This window comes from Dreissena polymorpha, chromosome 7 (genome assembly GCF_020536995.1).
Source record: "Dreissena polymorpha isolate Duluth1 chromosome 7, UMN_Dpol_1.0, whole genome shotgun sequence".
Lineage (NCBI taxonomy): Eukaryota > Metazoa > Mollusca > Bivalvia > Myida > Dreissenidae > Dreissena > Dreissena polymorpha.
This window is the reverse complement of record NC_068361.1, coordinates 49,782,645-49,806,570: the sequence shown is the minus strand read 5'-3', so window position 1 is coordinate 49,806,570 and position 23,926 is coordinate 49,782,645. Positions and strand designations below refer to the sequence as shown.

General features: G+C 34.7%; 2 protein-coding genes across 6 annotated transcripts in view; one reads left to right on the top strand and one right to left on the bottom strand.

The window, feature by feature from the left end:
* The first annotated feature begins 109 nt into the window (after nucleotides 1-109).
* LOC127836995 (acyl-CoA-binding domain-containing protein 6-like) lies at nucleotides 110-17,246 on the top strand. 3 transcript variants are annotated; one of them, XM_052363686.1, is made up of 8 exons: nucleotides 252-603; nucleotides 9,726-9,790; nucleotides 10,493-10,589; nucleotides 12,460-12,645; nucleotides 14,559-14,648; nucleotides 15,245-15,275; nucleotides 15,758-15,824; nucleotides 16,381-16,527. In XM_052363686.1, the coding sequence occupies exons 1-7, from the start codon at nucleotides 487-489 to the stop codon at nucleotides 15,775-15,777; spliced, it is 606 nt and encodes a 201-aa protein (XP_052219646.1). In that variant the 5' UTR covers nucleotides 252-486; the 3' UTR covers nucleotides 15,778-15,824; nucleotides 16,381-16,527. The 3 variants fall into 3 exon arrangements, with proteins under 3 accessions (XP_052219645.1, XP_052219646.1, XP_052219644.1); XM_052363685.1 differs by lacking the exons at nucleotides 252-603; nucleotides 15,758-15,824 and adding an exon at nucleotides 110-174 and having other exon boundaries at nucleotides 16,381-17,246; XM_052363684.1 differs by lacking the exon at nucleotides 15,758-15,824 and having other exon boundaries at nucleotides 253-603; nucleotides 16,381-17,246.
* LOC127836991 (RAB6-interacting golgin-like) overlaps nucleotides 17,244-23,926 on the bottom strand; it is a 17,608-nt gene continuing 10,925 nt past the window's right edge. For all 3 annotated transcript variants that reach the window (XM_052363674.1, XM_052363672.1, XM_052363673.1), the window contains 3 exons: nucleotides 23,412-23,513; nucleotides 21,157-21,297; nucleotides 17,244-20,387 (listed from right to left, as the gene is read on the bottom strand). In XM_052363674.1, the coding sequence (XP_052219634.1) occupies nucleotides 19,601-20,387; nucleotides 21,157-21,297; nucleotides 23,412-23,513 (1,030 nt within the window). In that variant the 3' untranslated portion in view covers nucleotides 17,244-19,600. The remainder of the gene's footprint in view (nucleotides 20,388-21,156; nucleotides 21,298-23,411; nucleotides 23,514-23,926) is intronic.

Here is a 23,926-nt window from a genome sequence, read left to right as displayed (position 1 = left end):
TGGCTACGCTTTTTACTATCTCTATACTTTTAACTATAAAATCTCTTCTATCTATCATATCATTTCATATCTTTCTCATGACCTAGCACCACCCGTCGCGTAATAATCAAGTGTGATTGCGCCGACGTATGATGTCGCTGTAGATGTAGATCATCGTCATTTTTATTATTAATGGTATGAATTTGGCGCGACTTCGTGCGACGTCGCTGCGAATAGCCACGTTCAGTAGACGTCATTATTATGATTGTTGTTGCTATGATTCTTATTTAAACGTTATTAAAAATGTCGAAATTCTCCTTTTATCATCAAGCGATTAACATCTACAAAACAAACGCCGACTATTAAGATTTTTATTATTATTGTTAGTACTTCATCGATTTGTAACATGCCTCACGATTGATAAAAATATCTTCAAAAGTTCTTGGTGGTGTGTTTCCTCGTTCTAAACGCTTTTCTCACAACCAGTTGATAATCCAAACAATCGACATGGCGACTACTGCAGACGCTGAGTCAAATTTTCAGCTTGCTACAGATTTTGTTCGTCTTAATACAAATAAGTTTGAGTCTAACACGTTACTGGCATTATACGCTCGATATAAACAGGTAAAAGTGTGTTTCATTTGTTGCAATTGATTGGAATTTCATTGAGTAATATATTTTCGCGAGTGTAAATTCAATAATCAACTGTCACCTATTGGCTTAGTGATTTTCTAGTTGCAATAATACAACTCCCGGCTATATTGACCCTCCAGGTCGCTGGGAGTTGCAACTGGTACGACGATTTACCATAGAAGCTTTACTGCCTGGAATTCGGGCGCTGATTTATTGGTAAAATTAGCAACATAAACTATTTTCTGGCATGAATTAACACAAATAGATGGTCAATATATCTAATATGATTATAGGTGCTACCTAATTTACGGGCAAAAGCTTTTTAAGTTTTTTGATAACTATGTATTTTTAAAAATATATTGACATGATTGTGTTCAAAATATTTTAATTGTTGCAATAATTAAGTAATGCATCCAAGAAAAATCAATCTTTTAACAAGTTACATGTTCCAAGCTTAAAGATCTAGCATCTTATATTTTTTTGTTTTCTAGCCACAGGAATTTATAGCTGGTTCGGTGTCTGTGGTATAGTGGATGGGGTGTCTGCTAACTGGCTTAGTCACTGGGAGGTCTGTATTGATCTCTTAAGTGGGAGAATTCTTTAGATAACGCTAAGGACATACTATGGCGTACCATTTGGGTTGAAAGTCAAGAAGACCTACAAGTTAAAAAGAGAAATGTACGTCAAAGTACAATAATTGTACGTCGACATAAATATAAAATACACTTCGAAGTATATATTTGTACGTCAAAGTACAATTTGTACTTCGACATACATGTTTGTACTTCGACGTACACATTTTTTGAACAGCCAATCAAAACACTAGTCTCTTGAGCCGCTTTTCCTTCAGATTTATTCATAATAAATGTTTAAAATCTCTTTTTTAATTGAGGACAAAATGAATAAAAATATCAGAATGGCAAAAAAACAACACATAGAAGTTTCAAGTATTTAATGCATTGAAATAGATTATATGCAAATTTGAAGATGATTCAATTGTTACCTTTTTAAAATTAGAATTATTCAGCATATTGTGAGTATTTATTGATCATGCGGGGCGGAGTATCACGACCGTCCAGTGCATTACTGTGTAGGAAATTCCCAACGGTAACCAAACAGTTACCAAGCATTAACAGGATAAATAATGTATTATAACCTCTCCGTTGGTCGTATTTTGTGATAACCATAACTTGCATAAGTCAGAGGTTAATTCCGCCACGCCAGGCCAATAAATACGCACACTATCTATGAGTTAGCGTTCGATAGTCGCATAATTTGGTATAAATTATAATAATAATAATGTTTAATAAATACGCACAATATCTATGAGTAAGCGGTCGATAGTCGCATAATTTGGTATAAATAATAATAATACTTATGTTCAATGTCAAATATCTCTAAAAGCAACAGATGTAAGGTGTCTTCTGATTGGCTAACACTCAAGGGTCGGTGAAAACTGTACGTCAAAGTACATTTCTCGTTCTACCTAGTAGGTCTTGTAGACTTTCGACGTCATGGTACGTCATATAGACACTAAGTACTGGTCCTACCCAGGAACCAGTGTGTTTCATCAAATGTCTCAATTCAACTTGACAGCTTGCTAAAGCAGTTGCATTTAGCATACAGTACATGTGATGTGTCAAATCAATTTTGATTGACAAATTTGACAGGATTTTTTTTAATCCAATAAGTTTTAGACTGCCAAATAACACACACTACGTATTGAAAGCCATACCTGAAGCTTTCGTCTGTATACCACTGACTTCATCAGAAGAATGATTTCTACTGTTGGGAAACGTTAACACCACTCATTGTCTTCTTATTTATTATCAATGTATAATTATGTGTAACAGCATAACAACATACTTGTTTCGCAATTAAAATATTTAATAAATACAGGTATCTTGCAGGTTTCTAATTTTCTTTCGCAAACTATTGTTGAATACCGGTAGTTTAAATTGTGTCATCACTAAAAAACTAGCCATTTTGTAGCAATTCTAAAATCACAGTCTAAACTGCATACACTTAGCTCTACAGTTACAATTTGAATGCAAACATTAGAATGCATCATGTTATATCATCCATATTTTTTTATTTAAACATTCAAATAACACATAATACAGTACATATATAAAAAGATATGTGGTATTGTGTGGATATACAAAACACTTCACATCATTTATTTGCACATAAAATAATAGTTACCAAATAAGTGAAACTCATCAACCTACATTTCAAGAATATTTACGTATATGAAATTACAAAGTGGTGTTATTGTATTACCTTTTACAAAATTAACATTGCTGGTTTTGCACTAGCCATAAAACATTTATCATGGATTAGCAAGTAACAACCAATTTATTTATTAAACACAATAGAACGGAAATCATATTAATTGCATTATGCATTTACTAAACAAGCTATTTGCTACTGTTTAGAATTACACTATCTTACTAAAAATGATCACTGGTACTTAGTGCTTTTACATACTTGTGGTAAGTTTTGTATTACTAGTTTGACAAGAATCGGCAGACACTTGTCGATATACAGACAAAATTTGCATGGAAACTTTTCATATTTTTTCAGCATAATTGCCTTCAAATTGTTAATTTAACAACCCTTTGACATTGTTTGCACATCTGATCTTATTATACCATAGCTGATTTTTGTTTATAGATAGACATATATAGACTTTTCAAAGTTCTATAAAAGTTCACACATGTTCCATCCAAGTAAACAAACAGAACCAATAAAGATCACCACATATAATAACTGTGTGTATAGCTTGGAAATTTTGATAGTTCGGGAATCCCTCCTTTGTTGATTTCTGTAAACCAAAACTGTCAGTTTTGCTGGATATAATGGCTTGTATAATGCCCAGCTCTTGCCTTGGCAGAACAGCTTCTAAAAGCGGAAAACCAACAAATATCTTAAAATTTGATCAATAATGCAGACAATTTATAAATGTCTTGTTTTTTGTTGATTTCGAATCTGGAAGATTTTTTACGTAAGATTGTGGTACGAAAATTCCAACGGTATCGGATTTTGTGGTTTTAGGCCTAAACTATTTATAGTGATGTGTAACCTTTTGGGATATCGGTAAAGTGCGAGCAGACGAGGTGAAAATACTTTAAAAATTAAAGCTAAAAGACTAAAAAGTTAGATCTGAATATCTTAAAAATTTGTGAATAAATGTGTTTCTGGTGGGTAACAACGACAACTTACCAGAATATTGCTCATTATCAAACGTAAAACTTCTTTCTGAGAGCGAATGGAAAATGCGTCACAAATTCTGATAAATAAACAGTAGGGTGTCGTTATTGAAATACCGCGAGAATACTTGATGAATAGAGATGCCAACTATAGTGCATTCTATACATAAATGGTGACGTCACTACGTTATTGTCAGTAAGACCGGTGTGACACAATGACTATAGTGTTTAAAACAAATAATTTTTTAACAAGCGTTTGTGATTTGTCAGGATAATAATAACAATAAGATATCGAAAAGATCAAAGCAAATAAATTCGACAAATATCGGAGAATCGGCACTATATATTAAAGACGGGTTATGTTCCCTTAAATTGTGTTCGGTGAAGACTGTTACTATATGTAGTGAACCAGTCTTCGGTATATACCCAGAAGAGCATTCAGGGGAGATAATTGAGTAATGACCTAATTCTGGAACGGTTGCGAAGAAAAACAAATAATGCGAGAATATTTAGTGCGATTCGCTACACAATTATGATGTCATTGATATAACTTTTTCTGAGGTATGTATTTACATGTGATTTAGCATATGTCAAAGTGTTTGTGATTTGTTCAAGTTCATAAATAGCATCGCGAAAATATATGTCGCGTGGCAATTTTTTTTGAGACGTATCTATATGTGGTATTCTTATGTAATTTTATGTCTAAATTCCCATATGTATGAACGGTCAACGCCCGCTTCGCGAGCTTTTGCCCGTATAATGAGCAAATTAAGATAACTTACATGATATGGTGTGCTCGCAGAAGAAAGATTTTAATCAAAGTTTCAAACACGTCAACCGTAAATGCAAATGACAACTTGTTTGCATATGGAACATTTTTTATTAACCAAAAGAAAAATTGAAGGAACGCACGCGGTGTGTTTACAACAACATGTACCAATAAACGGTTAACCTATGCTTTTCTCCGAACATACAATTGATGTTTTTAAGAACGTTTATTAACCAGGTTTTCCGAAGGAAAAAACTGGTTATTAGATTGGCGAATGCGGGCGGGCTGGCTGGCTGGCTGGCGGGCTGGCTGGCTGGCTGGCTGGCGGGCGGAATAAGCTTGTCCGGGCCATAACTATGTCGTTCATTGTCAGATTTTAAAATCATTTGGCACATTTGTTCACCATCATTGGACGGTGTGTCGCGCGAAATAATTACGTCGATATCTCCAAGGTCAAGGTCACACTTTGAGTTCAAAGGTCAAAAATGGCCATAAATGAGCTTGTCCGAGCCATAACTATGTCGTTCATCGTCAGATTTTAAAATCATTTGGCACATTTGTTCACCATCATTGGACGGTGTGTCGCGCGAAATAATTACGTCGATATCTCCAAGGTCAAGGTCACACTTTGAGTTCAAAGGTCAAAAATGGCCATAAATGAGCTTGTCCTGGCCATAACTATGTCATTCATTGTGAGATTTTAAAATCATTTGGCACATTTGTTCACCATCATGGGACGGTGTGTCCCACGAAAGAATCACGTCAATATCTCCAATGTCAAGGTCGCCACGACTAAAAATAGATTAAAAAAAAAAAAAAACTTACAAAGGGGGTTAATTTTTTTTGGTCATTTCAAAAGTTCAGTTTGAGTTTTCTCCCTTTATCAGATTTTTTTTTCACAATGAAAACCTGGTTTTGTGACAATTTTGTCCCTTGTTTTCAAATATTAAATATTTGTTTTAAATGGACAGAAATTTTATATACAATTTGTTCAAATTTTAATTAATACTTGTGTTAATTGTATATGAAAAGCGGTCAGACAACAGACTTTTGGAAGAAACAAAAGGAACGACGACCCTTAGATCAGCCGTAAGGGAATTATAATACAATAACATCTACAGCAGCAACATTTATTAGCTCTAAAGCATACAATTGCTTTTAGCCATATACAAAATAACAAAAGTAAAGAGCATGGTTTATAAGAATTATGATTTCCCCAGGCGATTCTAGCCCAGCGGGCTTAAATGCCTGCACTGGAAATTCTCACAAGCGCTTGCTGTCTGCATTCGGCAAATGTTCAATCAACATATGCACGCTCTTATCAGCGGTGTGTGCATAAGGGGCTTAGATAACATGTTTGAACGATTTACGGGTCGTTCATGGGGATTGATTATGGTGTTTGTCCCCTAATAATTGTCGATAATGATCTATTATTACCGGTACATGTGGAGTAAGAGCAATTAAAGATATGCTCACATTTTGTGTTTGTTTTATTTTAATTAGTTTAAACATATTTATTTTAGGTCGATTGCATCGAAAGCCGTAGGCTTATATAAACGCTCTCGAGTCCGTTTCCTGGGACTAGATCCAGTACTTGGTGTCTTTTGGGGAGATCAAAGGAACACTCCCAGTGGGTTTGAACCCGTGACCTCCCGATCGCTAGGCGGACACCATATCCACTACGCCACAGCGATCTTTTAAATATTTTAATTGTTTACGACTATTGCAGAAAATAAAAAAGTATAAAGAACTTGCTTCAAAAATAAACCGTAACTGATTTGTGTTGCGGTTGTGCGTAATTTAAGTTATAAATACAATTAATTGGAATCAAACGTCTTATTTGATTGCTCCCGACCATTTAAAGGGATCTTTTCACGCTTTGGTAAATTGACAAAATTGAAAAAAGTTGTTTCAGATTCGTAAGTTTTCGTTTTAGTTATGATATTTGTGAGGAAACAGTAATACTGAACATTAACCATGCTCTAATATAGCCATTATATGCATCTTTTGACGATTTTAAAACCTAAAAATTATAAAGCGTTGCAACGCGAAACGATTGAATAATTTGGAGAGTTCTGTTTTTGTCGTTAAATTTTGTGAAACTACGAAGATTGCTTATATAAGGTATAAAATACGTCAAGAATGTATACTCGGCGGAATAGCTCAGTCAGCTAAAGCGTTTTTACTTCAGGACTCTGGCAGGACTCCAGGGGTCACTGGTTCGAAACCTGCTCCGGGCAATGTTCTTTTCCTTTTTTTATTTTTTTTCTTGATTTTTTACTGGAGCTTTTACGATCCAATGTTTACATTTATCAATATAAAGCATTTAATGAATAAGTTAAAAAAAATGCCAAAATCTGTGAAAAGGCCCCTTTAAAGTAACATTACTACTCAAAAGCAAAGAACATTTTAATACAATTGTTTGTAAAATAAACTTAACCAATTAAAAATCAGTGTTTCTTATGGCAATTGCCGAAATTTCAACGCCTGATGTGGACTGGTAAAATAGATGTTTGTAGATACAAAATGCTTGTTTTCATTTTTGTTTTGCATATCTATTCATACGACACATGGACACTAAAATGGTGTGTCGTATGAATAAATATATTGGCGGGAATTAATTGTGGCCACAAATAAATAAACACGAGCATTTTGTATCTACAAACATCTATGTAATCATACCACATCTAGCGTTGAAATTTTGGATATTGCTATAAGGAACACTGATTGTTAAGGTGTTAACTTTATTTTACAAAATACTTAACGAAATTTTCGTTGATTTTGAGCGTTATAGAGACTTTAAAATTTGTTCACATTATTTTCTTAACGGTGACTATAACTTAACAGTACCAATATTTAATATATTCAGATCCAATAGATATATAGTTTCTTTCATATTTACGAAATTCGCTATATACCTGCAACACATTTTTCTTTAGTCTTTGTGCATGACAGAATACAATCTAATAAATGACCAGTAGTTGGAAGCAAGATTTTCCATGGGTCACAGAATGTTTTTTCAATATTTTTATTTGCTTTCTGTTTATTTTGGTTGTTATTTAATATTATAATATATGACTTAAATGAAATTAACTGAGGACAAATACATAAATATTAAAAGAAATGTTGTGATTTGGTTCATGTAGCTTCAAAGTAGTGTGGATTTTAATTTACAACATTTAGAAAGTATACACTGTAACTCCAATATAGCGCGGTCAATGGGGTCCAAGCCGCGAAACAGCGTTATAACGGATCCGCGTTATAGGTTTTGAGCTCATTTTCTGCAGGGCGCTATAAAAAAAACAGGTATAGAATAGCCTATAATATAGGTCATGTATATTGCCATGCTGTGTTGACGCAAATACATGCATATAAACCGAATTGTATCGATAACAGTATACATACAGCTTTTCTTATGTGCACATTTATCCGATAATCCAATAAAATAGCAACATCACTTAAAAAATAATAATCTTGAACATAAATGACGATATAAAGAATTCGACACCAACGGCCTGCCGCAGTGTCTGACCAAATTCCTGGGGAAATGCCAGTACCAGTATATATATATTATTCGCTTGTTATTCTTGTCTGTTTATAATTACATTTTCATCAGTGACAATAATCAAATGAAATATCTCTCCAAAACACCTATCACACCAACACTTCCGCATTTTGCAAGCACCTCGAACAACACTGACAAAGATCACACTCACTCTTAAACGTCTCTCTCAGTCCACTGTCTCCCACTAACGAACGACCATACGGATAAACAACTGCAAGGGACGGGTTCTATATGCTTTTATTTTAATATGTATTTCAATATTTACACACATTATCAAAGCTTTACAATATGTACACTAGGAGACATACATCTATACACTTTTATTTTAATATGTATTTCATAATCACACACAGTATTAAGCTTTACAATATGTACATAAAAAGACATACATCTATATACATTATGCTAATATTTATTTTTAATTCCATTAATTAATTAAATACTAAATTGTATAGCATGAAAAAATAAAATATTTATTAAGTATTCCATACTACAGCCTTATCTCTAGGCAACCCCTTTCAGTAATAGCCTTATCTACCCCTCGATAATCAGTACCCTCATCAGCTCTGAAATTGTCTATTGCCTCATCAAAGACATTCGCATGTGTTAATCCCTTTGTCAATGCACCGCAGAGTACATAACAGGGCGGTAGACTTGCTAAGCATGTAAGAACACCTGACACTACATCCAGTTTTTTTCCGGATTTTCAGTTCAATTAGCATACAGCGCAATAACTGTTTATACAATGCCGTATCTAAAAGCACGGACTCTGCAACTTATCTGATCGCGGCAAGAATACAGTAATACGAATGTGTCCTAATTCAAACTACACTGTAATACGCAATACAATTTCAACTGCTACCATAAGACATCATCAGATACTACAGTGAAAACAATTTGTGCAGTGTAACCTTTTCTTTCCCTTTGCTCTAATCGACAATTCACAACTTCCGCCATAAACGATTTGTTATCAAGTTTATGTTTTGAGCATTTCTCAACAAAATACACGCAGATTGATGTCGATTGCAACAGGTATTGTGTTTGTAACAATGTATTAGTTTGATTGAACTGGATTTTATAGACATACGTGAGACATAATTTTTTTACATTAAAAAATGGGTTACAAGGAAGAACTCTGAGCTGTGCGTATGTACTCATAAAAACTCAGAGCATTCAAGAAGAACTAAGTGATTTTCTCTTTCATTCTTTGAAGAAACTGTGTTTAATTAAACATCAATACACTTTTTAGTTATCTGAATGATAAAAACTTTTAATACATTAGACTTTGCCTTTTAATACTGGGAATCAGGGGTTCATGAGTTGAAGGGAGTTCACAACCAGGTTACCTGCAATCTTAGTTCCTCTTGAATGCTTCTTCCTGATAAAACCAAATTCCACAGGATCATTCAATCACAAGGCATATTAATTGAACTTTGAACTGCCCTAAAACTAAAATATATGGTACATTTTCAATCTTTTTACGGCCTGTTCTGATTTTTTTCTCAAGAGATTTCAATTCTTATTGTAATTACATTGCTTAGTTGTGTTACTACTGTTGCTTTTTCAGGCAAATGAAGGTCCGTGTGACACTCCTAAGCCAGGATTCTTTGACTTTCAAGGAAAGCAGAAATGGTAAAAATATTTTTCCGTGTTATTTTGAATTTAATTAATCAAATTATTTCTATTTGTTGTGTATTGAGTTGGGACATTGCTGTGTTCTATGATGGAATTACATACACTCAAACAAATCTTATTCAATGCAATTCCCATAGCTTCAGTGTTTTTTTAGTGTTCCATTATAACATTGAAAACAATGTTCACCAAACAACCTTGTGTTGTGCATAAATAGTTGTTTCTCAGAATTATGGAACCCTCTGTGGTCCTGTTTTGGATCTCCACTCATGGAAAATTCTGGGAATATTTTCCACAGATTCATAGTACTAGTTCTTCCTGTGTAATAGACTTGAGAGCATCTTATGTGAGCTCATGGTAGTCAAGCTTAAAAGCTTAAGGCTTTGGATGCATAACAGCAGAAAGAAATGAGTTGCGCTCTTGGAAACTTTTCTTAATGCATGTTAAGTGTCGTCGCATATTACCCTGTGCAGTTGGCAAGGCTTTTCAGGGACAGTGCTTTCCTCTTAACTGGATTTTCAACCATCTTGAAATGATACATAACATAAAAGCAGAAAGTGTCATCCCTGATAAGGCTGTGAAGAATACACAGGCTACTCTGGAACAAAACTTTATGCAGATGCATTAAGCCACGTTTCCCAAAGCGAGGCTCAAATGTTTTAATTAAATGAACTTTAATAAGTGTTGTTTCTCCATGTTCAGGGAGGCCTGGAAAGGTCTTGGGAACATGAGTAGGGCGCAGGCGAGGCAGGGCTATGTGCAGTTACTGAGCAAGGCCTGTCCTGACTGGGAGGAGAAGGTAAGATAAAAGAAAGATGAAGCCTCAGAAAATGCACAGGTATAATTTTTAGAACTGGCATTGTACTGATTGTAGATATGGTGTATGAAAGATGTAGCACCAGAAAATGTACAGGTAGAATTGTTAGAACTGGAATAGTAGATATGGGGAAGGAAAGATGTACATTTAGCATCAGAAAAAGTAAAGGTAGAATTTTTAGGACCGGCATATTAGATATGGTGAAGGAAAGATTTACATGTAGCATCAGAAAATGTACAGGTAGAATTGGGTTGTATTGGCATAGTGGATATGATGTCCACCTAGTGAATGGGAGGTTCCAGGTTTGACCCCCACTCTGGTAGCATTATCAAGATCTTAGACTTAACTTAAGACACCAAGTACCCACAAAACTGACTCAAGAGCTTCTTAATAAGCAATAGGCTTTCAATGCAATCAAGCTTAAATGTATAGTTTTAAACTACAAAACACAGCTATGCATAGTTAAGAATGGCTAGTTGTCTGTTAAAAAGGTTATGCCCCCGGATCGAAAGATCCATTCATTCATGCATTGTGTGTGTCCCAAAACTTTAACCTTGGTTAAAGTTTTACAATAACTTTTGCATTATTGAAGATAGCAACTTGATATTTGGCATGCATGTGTATCTCATGGAGCAAACATCTGAATTTGACAAATATACTAGTTGCATTTAATAACGGATACAACCCGCTTTATTATTAAAAGAAAATAGTTATGTGATATGAGATTAAATTTATGTTATAATTTGAGGCCCGTTTCATTCACCCTTTTTATGTTCACATTTTGATGCCGTTATAAGTTTAAGCATTTTGTATATTCATTAGTTAGACATGGTTATTTACAGTGTCTCATATCAAGAAGTAATGATCCAAAGATAATTACAATTGATCTTATGTCATGTCATTCCGCATCAAGGATTCGGTGATTTTCTGGAAGTTACTGACATTTGAATAAATTTGTTTTTGCGTGATATCTTTGAATATTAGGCAATAGTATGTACAGCATAAGCTGGATGTGCACATATTGTCACATCATTCCAGTGCAATGTTAGATCAATTTCATTGTGTCAGTCTACTGATTTTTTAAAGAGTTATTGGCTCAATTTCTTTATTGTTGCTTTCAATGAACCCTTACATTGACAAAATCACATGATCAGGGAGATTATCCTTAGTTTCAATGTAATTCCTGTGTGTTTTACCAGAGTTTCAGTTAACCTCTCTATGGGCCTTGCTCTGGGAAAACAGGGCTTAATACATGAGCATAAAGGTTTATCTCAGATAAGCTTTTCCAGTTAGCTTTCCGCTTTTATAGTATATTACTTTCTGCCAAAGGCTAAGGGATATAGATTTTGCGTTGTCCCATCCGTCCGTCTGTCAAAAAACCTTTTATGGCTATATCTCAGAAATTAAAAAAGATATTAAAATGAAATGGACATGTTGTATAGATATCAATGAGGAGAAGTGCCATGCACATACACCATAACCCTACACTTTCTTAGAGTTATTGCTCTTTGTTATTTTTGTATTGTGTAACTTTTCAGGTCTGTATCTCAGATAAGCTACAAGATTTCAATATGAAACTGCATGAGTGTATAGATATGGTTGAGGAGAATTGCAATGCATTGAAACAATTACCCTGCACTTAAATATTTTTTAAGGATTATACCATATTTCAAGTGGATATCAATTCAATAAATGTGCTTGTTTTTTGTTTAGCGAAAATTCAGTTTAGGCGAAAAGCCTCGTCCCTTATTCGTCTGTGCATTCTGCACATTCTTATCTGGGATCCACTTAACGCATATGAATTTAGCCCCGTTTTCCCAGAGTGAGTCTCATGTCAGGATTTGTTTCACAGGTTCACAGCAAAGAGGGAAAAGTCTCCTCCAGTCTGGGTGTGTCTGTAAGTGTGATGGCAAATACTGAGGTTGCTATTGATGACGAGCTGAAGACAATATTTGATTGGTGCAAGGAGGGTAACACAAAGCAGGTCGCAAAGTTGCTAGAGCAAAATAAAGAAATGGTTGACAGTAAAGATTCGGAGGTATGGATCTTATTATTTAGATTTAGGCAACATTTTAGGATTTTAGAATTTGTGTGGAAGAAACAATAAGAACAAGCTCACAATTATTTTGGACCTCCTGGGTTAAAGAATCATCTGATTGAGAATTAATAAATATTCATTTATTATTTATGGGGAGTTTAAAATACACTTGAACACTGTTATTTCGAAGTCGTTGGGACGATTAAAAAACTTCTGATTAATGATAATTCAAAATAAACAAATGACAGAAGACTTCTTTGATTCTGTAAAAATAAAACGTGGAATTCGCATGGTGCGGTTACACACTTACTTAAAAATGTAAACTAGTCAGATAGCAATAGATTTCTACTTGTAACAAACGGAGGAATAAAATGATTCTTTTTCTTGTTTTTATTTTTCTCTAATTACAGAACATATAAAATAAATAGCACAAATTATCAGACATACACGCATATGAATACATTTTCGGAAATGAATTAACATTTTTTTAAACTAATACACAATGTCTCTCTGAACACCGGCGTTCGCGCAGAGGACAACGGTGTAATTATCGGCTTTCGACGCGCCACGACAAAGGTGTGAAATTACGCTCAGTATTTTGCAGTATTGACTTCGGATTAAAAGTGCGAATTATAGTGTTGGGACTGACAGAATCACTTAGAATTAACGATTTCTTAGGTTAAACAAAGTTTGGATTAACAATGAAATTTTACATTAAACAAATATAAAATACAAATACATAGCATTTATATAGCGCAAAAATTATTTACATATTCTATTGCGCTTCACAATATTACATATTCAGCATTAAAACCAAAACGTATTAACGATATACATTTATGTTCGAGAACGTTAAAACAATCAACAAACAATTACTATTTTGGTGAGTAAAAATGCAGATTTCATATTAATCCTACAAGTACACTCATTGTTTGTAAAATTGTCCAAAGAGATGTGTTTTCAGTCTTGATCTAAAACTGGCTTCAGATTGACAAGCTTTAAGATACTCAGGTAGATTGTTCCACCATTTTGGACCGACGACAGCAAGAGATCTGTCAGCAAGTTTTGTTCGTCTTCTAGGGATGTTGAATTTTGTGTCATTGTTTGACCTTAATTTGTATTGTCCTCGAGCAGGTACAAACAATTCTCTTATGTAAACTGGAGCTGTGCCATTGATTACTCGAAATACTACAACTAAAACTTTAAACATCACCCTGGCCTCTACAGGGAGCCAGTGTAACTTTTTTAGGAGATCAGTGATAGGTTCTTCACAAGATGCGTTCAGGACTACTATTGCGGCATGATTTAGAACTTGCTTTAGCTTCTTGATTTGGTAAGCGGGAATTTCCGTAAAAAGACCATTGCAAAAGTCAATATGCGAATGAACTAATCCATGTGCTAATGATGCAGTAGACTCTTTTGTAAGATGTTTTCGAATAGCTTTGATATTGCGTTGTTGTGCATGTGCGATCTGACACTTCTTCTGGATGTGTTTGTCAAAGTACAGTGTGTTGGTCATGATTACACCAAGATCTCTTACATGATTGACAAATTTCACTTCGCAACCACCGACAACCGAGCTTGAAGTACTCAATTTCGCCAACTGTTGCCTGGTTCTATATACAATAATTTCAGTTTTTGATTCATTCATTTTTAGTTTGAAGGTTGACATCCACTTAATTACGTCATCCAGGCAACTATTAAGTTGCTGAAAAACAGTCGACTCAATTTCAAGAAGAACCAAAATCGGGACCCGAAAAATATTTCGAAATAACAGTGACTTCGGATTATCGGTGTTCGAAATAAGGGTGTTGAAGTGTACATAAAATAATCTTATTGCATCTTTCCTATGACATATAGGTTATATTTTTCATCAAATGATTATCATTCTCTTCCTTTTCATTTGACATCAGGGTATGGTGTTACTACACTGGGCTGCAGACCGAGGTGATAATGACATGGTTAAGACACTCCTCACATACGGTGCTTCTGTCAATATCCAGGCAAGTGTACATAGGATTGTAGCATGATCAAGGGAAACAACATTTTGGGAATACTGGGTGTAATCCGTGTGCATAAAGTTTCATCCCAATATTAGCCTGTGCAGTCTGTAGAGGCTTATAAGGGATGACACTATTTGCTTTGATAGCAAAATTCCAATGTAGGTGGAAAGTGTTTGCCTGATTAGCCTGTGAAAACTGCACAGGCCAATCTGGAATGACAATTAACGCACATGCATTAAGTCCAGTTTGCCAGAATGAGGCTCATTTGATCTTTGAATGTGTCAGAAGGGCAGATGATTAAACAAATGTGACCCAAAATGTGAAAATAATCTCAATTTTCAATTATTTCTCAAAATCATTTATTTTCAAAAGATACATGTTTAAATGTTTTGATCTTAAAAGCTATTTTTAAAACAAGTTTTCTTATAAATTTAAGATTTTCTATTAAGGATACTTATCTTGTTTAGATATGTTCACCTCAGTTTCATCTGCTGAATTCACTGAATAGATTTAATAAACATGATTGAAGTGTAAAATTAAAAGTTTATACATATTTGTATCACAAAAAATATATAACCACTGTTAAAACATTGTAGGATGCAGACGAACAAACAGCTCTACATTATGGTGAGTCTCAATGTTTTGGGTGACCGTTGTTGTTAATAGAATGCTCCTTGCTCATGAATAGCCTTTTATCCTATTACCATATGAAAATCGATAGTATAACAACGATCGTATAAACTTTACCTTTATACTATCGCTATTTTTAGACCACGGTGATCCGATCTCTATCTTAAGAACACTATATGTTTCAATGTGACGTCATAGCAAATGATGACGTTGAAGTAAACAAACACTTCGGAGTCATCTTGGAAAACCAGCGCTGTTTCTTTGAATTTTAAAGTATTTTTACTCTTTTTGAACGATAAACGACCACAAAATAATAGGATAAATAAAATATTATGTGAGCGTCGGATAGAGATCAAGTTTATCATGCTCGGCTCAAAACTTTGTAGCGCTTGGCAAGCCTCGCACTACATGTTTCTCAGCCTCGCATGATAAACTTGATCTCTATCCGACACTCACATAATATTCTCTATTTATTATAGGGCGACATACAGTTGCTTAGAAATGTTGCTGCGTACCGACATTCGGTTGGTTAATACCTAAACCAAGGTATATAACATTATATAACAATAAGGACAATTGCATTTGGTGGCTCAGAAGAGAGGTGGTAATTTATTGACAATGTTTAACAACAAACTGAATTGGGGTATTCGTAATGATTATTCAATGGAAGAAGTCACTTAATGCAGGTGGTTGTGACCACAGGTTAGAATGTAGTATGACATGTCTATCCCATGGGGATCCCAACATTTCTCCTAGATATTTACTTATGGCAAGATAAAGTTGACAGATTTTTGTATACATCAAATAAGTAGTACATTAAATCTTGTTAGCTCCAAAGTGGAACACCAAGTTTTGGTTCTACCCAGACACAGACTAAAGATCGTTTCAATAAGCCTTAGGCTTCCTATGCAATTGAGCTAAGAAAGTGTTAACATAAAAGAATTCTGTTGTTCTGCAGAATGTTTAGAAAATCAGTTTGACTTTAAAACTGTTTCAGCCTGTCAACCAGTAAATACCACTCCAGAAAAAATACATCAAACAACCTTAGAGTGAAGCAAGTATAAACACTAGTTAAAGATGATTTTTGTTTATTTTCTTGCAGCTGTAGGTTGTGAACACTGTGAAGTCATACACACACTGCTGGCAGCAAAGGCGAAAACAGACGTGCCGGACAAAGATGGTTGTACAGTGCTATATTTAATGCAGGATTCAAATTCAGAAGTGAAACAAATATTTAACAATTATGAACACACTGTGACTTAAATGATACCTTCAGGAGTAAAATTGTTGTAAAGTCCTATATTTCTGCCTTTAAGCTATAACTATCTATCTATCCCCTATGGCAAGTGTTATTGTAGGTTTGTTTCATATTTTTATGATCACAACTGTCACATGTATATATTCATGTATTCATAAAATGAAAATTCATTTACATTTGTCAACATTTATTTTCATAATAAAATTAGGGGTACAGTTAAATTTTTATGTTGTTTGATCACATTTATGTATTTACTGTTCAACACATTTGCTGAAAGCAACTGACTAAATTATAAGAATTTAATAGTTTAATTAAATTTTAATTACTATTAAAAACAGGTAGTAGGTGTTATTGTGAAGAGAAATACAGTGTGTTGAAAGCTGTTTTGCACAAGAAGAAAACAGTATACATATGTTAGATTTTCTATTGATATAGTGTTACCAGTTTGTTTTTCACTTTGTTTTCTTTAACAAATGTTCAATACATTACTCTGCAACAACTGTACATAGTAAAACAACTAAAAAAAAGACTATTGGGGTACTAAACTGGTACAACTTTAGAAACTGTGAAATATTTGCAGTATAATTTGTTGTAATATTCCAAAAGAACATTTTATGAAAAAATGTAAATGTTTCATTGTTGAATATTATTTATTGTTATACAATTATTTTTCTGATGTTGTGCTTATTGAAATAATACACAAAAAATTATTTTGTCCATTTATTTTATTTCTCTATAACATCATACATGAATCACAAAATAATATTTCCCACAAAAAGGTAATAAACCCATGTTAATACAACAGTAGTGCATTACTGCAATAATAATGCATTAAATTCATCAGAAATTACTTGTCTTTAAAAAGACGATGGATTTGATAATTTGCTATTTCCTACAGTAGGGAATACTTTGCTTCTGTTTTAAGAAGATGGACGGAATAAACTCCATACACAAATGATAATACATATAGGATCTGGCATGAGTTGTCATATCATACCATATACGAATTTCCTGGACGAGTTTAATAAAATATGGTATATGACATGTGTCAGATCTATTTTATCACATGCTTTTAAATGAGCAAATTAAACTAGAGCTTTGTCACAGATGTGACTAATACCCCCACATTCAGCATTGACACAGAATATTTTGCATGTTGTCTTCACATAAAACACCGGACACCATGCTCAATGTTTAAAACGCACATAGTGACCCCATGACCTAGCTTTTGACCCAGCATGGCCCATGTTCGAACTTGACCTACACATCATCTAGATACAACTTCTGACCAAGTGTGGTGAAGATCGGATGAAAACTACTTGAAGTAGAGAGCGGACACCATGCTCAATGTTTAAAACGCACTAAGTGACCCCGTGACCTAGTTTTTGACCTGCCATGACCCATGTTTGAACTTGGCCTAGACATCATCTAGATACAACTTCTGACCAAGTTTGGTGAAGCTCGGATGAAAACTACTTGAATTTGAGAGCGGACACCATGCTCAATGTTTAAACCGCACTCCGTGACCTAGTTTTTGACCCGTCATGACCCATATTGAACTTGACCTAGACATGATCTAGATACAACATCTGGCCAAGTTTAGTGAAGATCAGATGAAAACAACTTGAAATAGAGAGCGGACACTAAATACGGACCGACCGACAGGCAAGCTCACTCCTATATACCCTCCTAAACTTTGTTTATGGGGTATAATAAATATTTACCCAAAAATCATGATAAATTCCGAATGTTGTTTACAATTCGTGACGTCATTTGACGTTGCAATATCATTTCAGCAAAATAACAAAATGCTATTGGTCAATAAACAAATTACTAAGCCAATGAAAACGCTTAAACAGTATATAACACATATGTAAGATAAAAATATATGTAATGGATATATTACATGGGAAACAGGGTATGGCACCTGATAAACTAGTATACAGTATAATGTCTTTAGTTGATAACTTGAAAACCTACCATAGCTCTTAACTAAATATCATAGTCCCCAAAAATCCTTAATGCTTCAATACGAAATTACCAGGTCGAACTCAATCATTGATTATTCTAGTAGATATCTACTAAACAAAGAAAATATATAAGGGTACTGTTAGTCTTCCTGCTAACTATTGGCCTGATAGCCCTGGGCTGGGGAAATATTCAGGCTACTAGAAATTAATAATCGTCTGGCTTTTGGAAAAAAATTATTCTACAAGAGCAGAATGATTCGTGCTAGTGGTTTAAAAATATTACTGTGAAAACTGGGTACTTTTCTCTTCAGTGTAAAAACCTCCTCTGAAGCCCTGCAGAAATACGCTGCACCTACTAGATACTTTATAGTAACAGGTATTTGGAAAACTACTTATACAGTAAATGAAAAGCAAAAGATTTTATACAACTCTATAAATGTATGTTGATTTTATCCACTTTCACAAATGATACAACATTTAAATTGAGGCAAACTCAGAATGACACACCAAACTTTGTAAATATTGTTGTCTGACTACGGTTCATGTTACCCCTCTTAGTGGACACAATTATAAACCTGAAGATAGAAATTCCACACCATAAATAACCTTAGAATAAGGAAAAAATACAGCAAACATTTGGTTTACACTTGGGAAACATTCAAAAATTAAAAGCAATAAAAACACGGAAGAAACAAATTAATACTCCAGTGGAATATACTAGTAGTTGATTTCAATATAAATTTATGTTTCTGGGCATAAAAATGCAATATAAAGAAATCTATTGCAGTAACATTTTTATCATGTATATAAGTGAAAACAATTTTATCATTATTTCAACAAAGTCAAAATAGTTTTTTTTCATACACATTTTACATAAAATATATAATGAAAAGCAACGCTACATGTATGTATTTAAGAGAATATTTTTTGAAAAAATCAGAAGTCTGTACTGAACAAATAAAAACAATAAAATCCGATGATCAAACAAGAAATAGAACTGAACAATAATAATCTACCCAAATGAAAAGTAACAATATCCAGATAAATGCCCTCATAAGTTGTTGGATTTCTGCACTCAATACCCATTTAACCTTTTATAAGAGACTACCTTCAAAGTCCCATTTCGATTTAATATCAGACTTAACTTGCCGGGAACCAATATGTTCACTTGAAGGTCCATTACCATCTCTTTGTTTTACTACAACACTATCCTTGTCAGGTTTTGAAATATTACAGACCTGTTGTTTATTGTCTACAGATACATATGCCAACAGGGAGGTTGGAGAGTTCTGCTCAGAGGACGTTCCAGCTGTTGCTAGCAGTTTCTCGTCATTCTTTACAAACACTGGTGTCTCATTGTTTGAGTGAGGACTGCCCTCTGAAGGGACATCTGTTTTCACTTCACCATGTGAGATGTCCACCTGTCTTTCAGTCCTGTCTGTCTTATCCTGTTCCATGGAGGACTCCGTTTCAATATTCACAGTCTGGTTTTTATCACTGGTTGAGCAATTATTTTGATTGTCTGAATTGGCTAAATTTGAAGCATCCCCTGAGTTATTAACAGTTGAATTAGCACCAAAATTATTAGCAGATTTCTTATCGGATTTCCACATCAAATGCTGTTTGCTGGTAGAAGGGGAGAGAAGAATGTCTGTTGGCTGAAACGAGGCAAAGGGAGGCAACTCCGGCAATGAAACATCAGTTTCCTCAGCCTCCATATCAAGAGTTTTCATTAATTCCGCAAGTTTTTTCGCCTTCCGCACCTCATTTTGGTGGATGATAGTATAGAGGTGCTCTGTTAATTGTTCTTTCATTTCCTGCTTGCTGTGCAGATCTATCTTAGCTGCCACGTATTCCTGCTCAGCTCTTTCAAAACGCTTTCTGAAACATATTTCAAGACCAATTTTTAAAAAGCTTTGAGCCTCTACCTGAGAAAACAGGGCTTATGCATGTGTGTAAAAAGCCATCCCTGATTAGAGCTGTGTTTGTGAAACACAATGCTCCCCTTCTGCACCACTTTGAAGCTGCACGGCAGCTATTTTAGAATAAAATTACCTTTGACCTTGAAGGATGACCTTGACCTTTCACCACACAAAATGTGCAGCTTCATGAGATACACATGCATGCAAAATATCAAGTTGCTATCTTCAATATTGCAAAAGTGATAACCAAGGTTTAAGTTTTGTGACAGACACACACATACAATGACAGACAGACAGGCCAAAAACAATAAACCCCCGATCATTCAATCCGGGGGCATAAAAATGAAAAATATTGAACTTCAACTGTGACCTCCACCTTTCTCCTAGAAGCATAGGAGTTAAATGACAAATTTCCAAAGTCTCGTCCCTGATTAGCCTATGTTGACTGCACAGGCTAATCTGGGACGACAAGCACATGCATTTAACCCAGGAATTTCCAGAACGCGGCTCCTTTAATGTCCATGTATGAAAGTAGGGTCAAACCGAGCTTCATTTCCAACCCTAAGATACTGATAAGCAGACAAAAGCAGAAAAACTGAACAGACTGCGAATTACTTTCAGGCTGTTCTGGTTTTATGCTGGTTTCATATAGCCCATTTCAATTTGCTGAGCGAGAAAGGGTTAAAATTAATGTCCAATTAATGTAAATGGTTTCAAACGTAACTCACTGTGCGTCCATGAAGTCCCTGCTGGTCTCCTCTATCTTGCCTCGTATCACCTGCACATCGGCCGTGAGCAGATGGTCCAGCTTAGACAGCTCCTTCTGGATGTGCTGTAGCTTCCCGGTCTCCTTCTGGGCCTTCTGAAACCTGGCAACAGCAGTACACTAGATAGATTATCAAAACTTGTATAATGATAAAGAGTTAATCTATATGAACCTTGCTCTGGGAAAATGGGGCTTAATTTCATACGCGTAAAGTTTCCTCCAAAATTTGCCTGTGCACTATGCACAAGTTTGCAGGGACGACATCTTTGGCCTAACCTTGATTTTGGGTTAGAAGAGACTTCCATTATATGACAAACACCATAAAAGTGGAGAGCATCATACCTGATTATCTTGTGTGGACTGCACGGGCTAATCTGGGACAACACTTAACACACATTCATTAAGCCCTGTTTTCTCACAGCGCAGCTTCTAGGAAACTTATTCAGCATGTGGAAAAACAAATCTGGTATAAGCTTTGAATGTGAAACTAAATAGTTTAAAGCAAAAAAAAAAGAAAATATTAATATTTAATACTGTGATAAAAGTAAAATCATATTATTATGATGCAAGTTCTTCCAAAGCATTTTTATAAACCAGACGTAACAAAAACTGCTCTGTCACAAGACGGCACTTGGCTATTTTTTGGCTTAGATAGTATAGTGTGTACCTTTTCAGTAAGTTACCTGAACTAAAATAACCACAAAGGCATAATTGAAGTTGAATTCCTTAAGTACTTATATAGTATATGTAAACTTAAAGCTGAAAATGTAAACCTAAAACAAAAAATGTTCCCATGCTAGATTTCAAACATTTTACCAATTTATTTACATGAATTTCATTTACTGTGCAAGCAAGCAAGCAACCAACATACACACAAAATTGAAGCACAATACCTCAATCCAGACTAAATATATTGAGTGCAAATTTCTTATTTTTTGAAACAATGACCTTGACCCAACTGATTTGTAAAAGCAATCCTACGGCACCCTAACGTGGCCTTAGTCTGCATGTTTGCTGCTTACAAACATGATAACAGCACAGGTCCGCCATCCAAATGAAAGTTAGCAAGCAGAAACTTGTTCTATTTTAAGTAACAATTACGTTGACCCTAAAGTACAAAAGCGGGCATAAGCCTAATAAAAGGCTGGTCAAAGTTGTAGGTTGGTCAGTGACTGTTTGGAGAGACCCTGAACACAAATGTTTTATTTCAATACCTGAAGTAGACATAGAGATATGGAGTTGCTGAATGCAAATCTTTACCTGAATTTTCTAAAAACAAAAAATGGGCAAAATTCTGCTAATTGAAAGGTCAGAATAATTGGCTTTGGTCAGTGACATTGCATGATAACCTTGAAGACATGTGAAGTTTCAATTTAATATCTTGAGTAGTTAAAGATCATATATGTACTTGTTGCATGCGTACTTAAACCTGAATTTAAATTTGCAGGCAAACCGTAATCTCTCAGTACAAATCTGGCACAATCCTGCTCAAAGTCGTACGTCTATGTCAGTGACTGTTTACTAAGACCTTGAACAAATGTGTAAGAACTTCAATACCTCTAGTAGTCACATGTACTTGTTACACACTTAGTTTTAACTTGCAAACCTAAACCAGACTTATAAGTACAATAAGGGGCATAATACTCCTGAAAAGCTGGCCAACGATATATGTCTTGGTCAGTTAATGTTATTAAACCCTGTACACATATGGAAAGTGTAATTCCAATACCTGATGTAGATACAGAGATGTGGAGTAGTTGCATGTCAATGTCAACCTGCATTGTCTAAGTCCAAAAAGGGACAGTGGTCTGCCCATGTTCAGGTCAGAATCATGGAACTTGGTCAATTACCTCAAACAATGACCCTTAATATGTATACATGTATGTTTGAAGTTTCAGTTGAATACCTGTATAAGGTACAGTGATATGGAGAGGTTACAAATTGATCTTAACAAGAGCATTACGCAGACGTGGATGCCTACATTTGGATGAGTAGTATAGCTCATTACGCAGACGTGGATGCCTACATTTGGGTGAGTAGTATAGCTCAGATTATTTTGGTGCATAGTTCAGCTCAAATAATTTATATAACATTTGTAAGTATTCAAACCTTTCTTCTTTAGATTCACTGTTTTACTTTTGGTTTAAATTTACATTCCTTTAAAAATGTATCGTAATTTTTAGGATATAAAAATCTGCCTTTTTTATTTGAACTAACCTTTCAGTAATAGTTTTGGAAAGCAAAGCTTTCTTCTGTTTATTTGCTTCTTCTATTTGCTTTTGCTGCGCTTGAAATTTGTCCAATGACAACATCCCTCGGCTGCAAGTATACCACAAATAATTTGAATCATCATACAAGACATAAATTTTGTCAGACTAAGCACTTGAAAAGGATTACTAGAGCGTTGTCACAGACGTGACGTATACCCCCACGTGCCGCATTGACACAGACTATTTTGCATGCTGTCTGCACAAAACAAGAGAATCTAATTTATGGCGATTTTTAAGAATTATTATGCCATTATCATTTATGGCCATTTTGACCTTTGAACTCTTGAATTCTTTCGCATGACACGCCCTCCAATGACTGTGAAAAAAATTAATGTACAGTCATTTTAAAATCTCACAATGAATGACATCGTAATTGCCCGGACAAGCTCATTTATGGCCTTTTTTGACTTTTGAACTCCAAGTGTGACCTTGACCTTGGAGATAACGATGTAACTCTTTCGC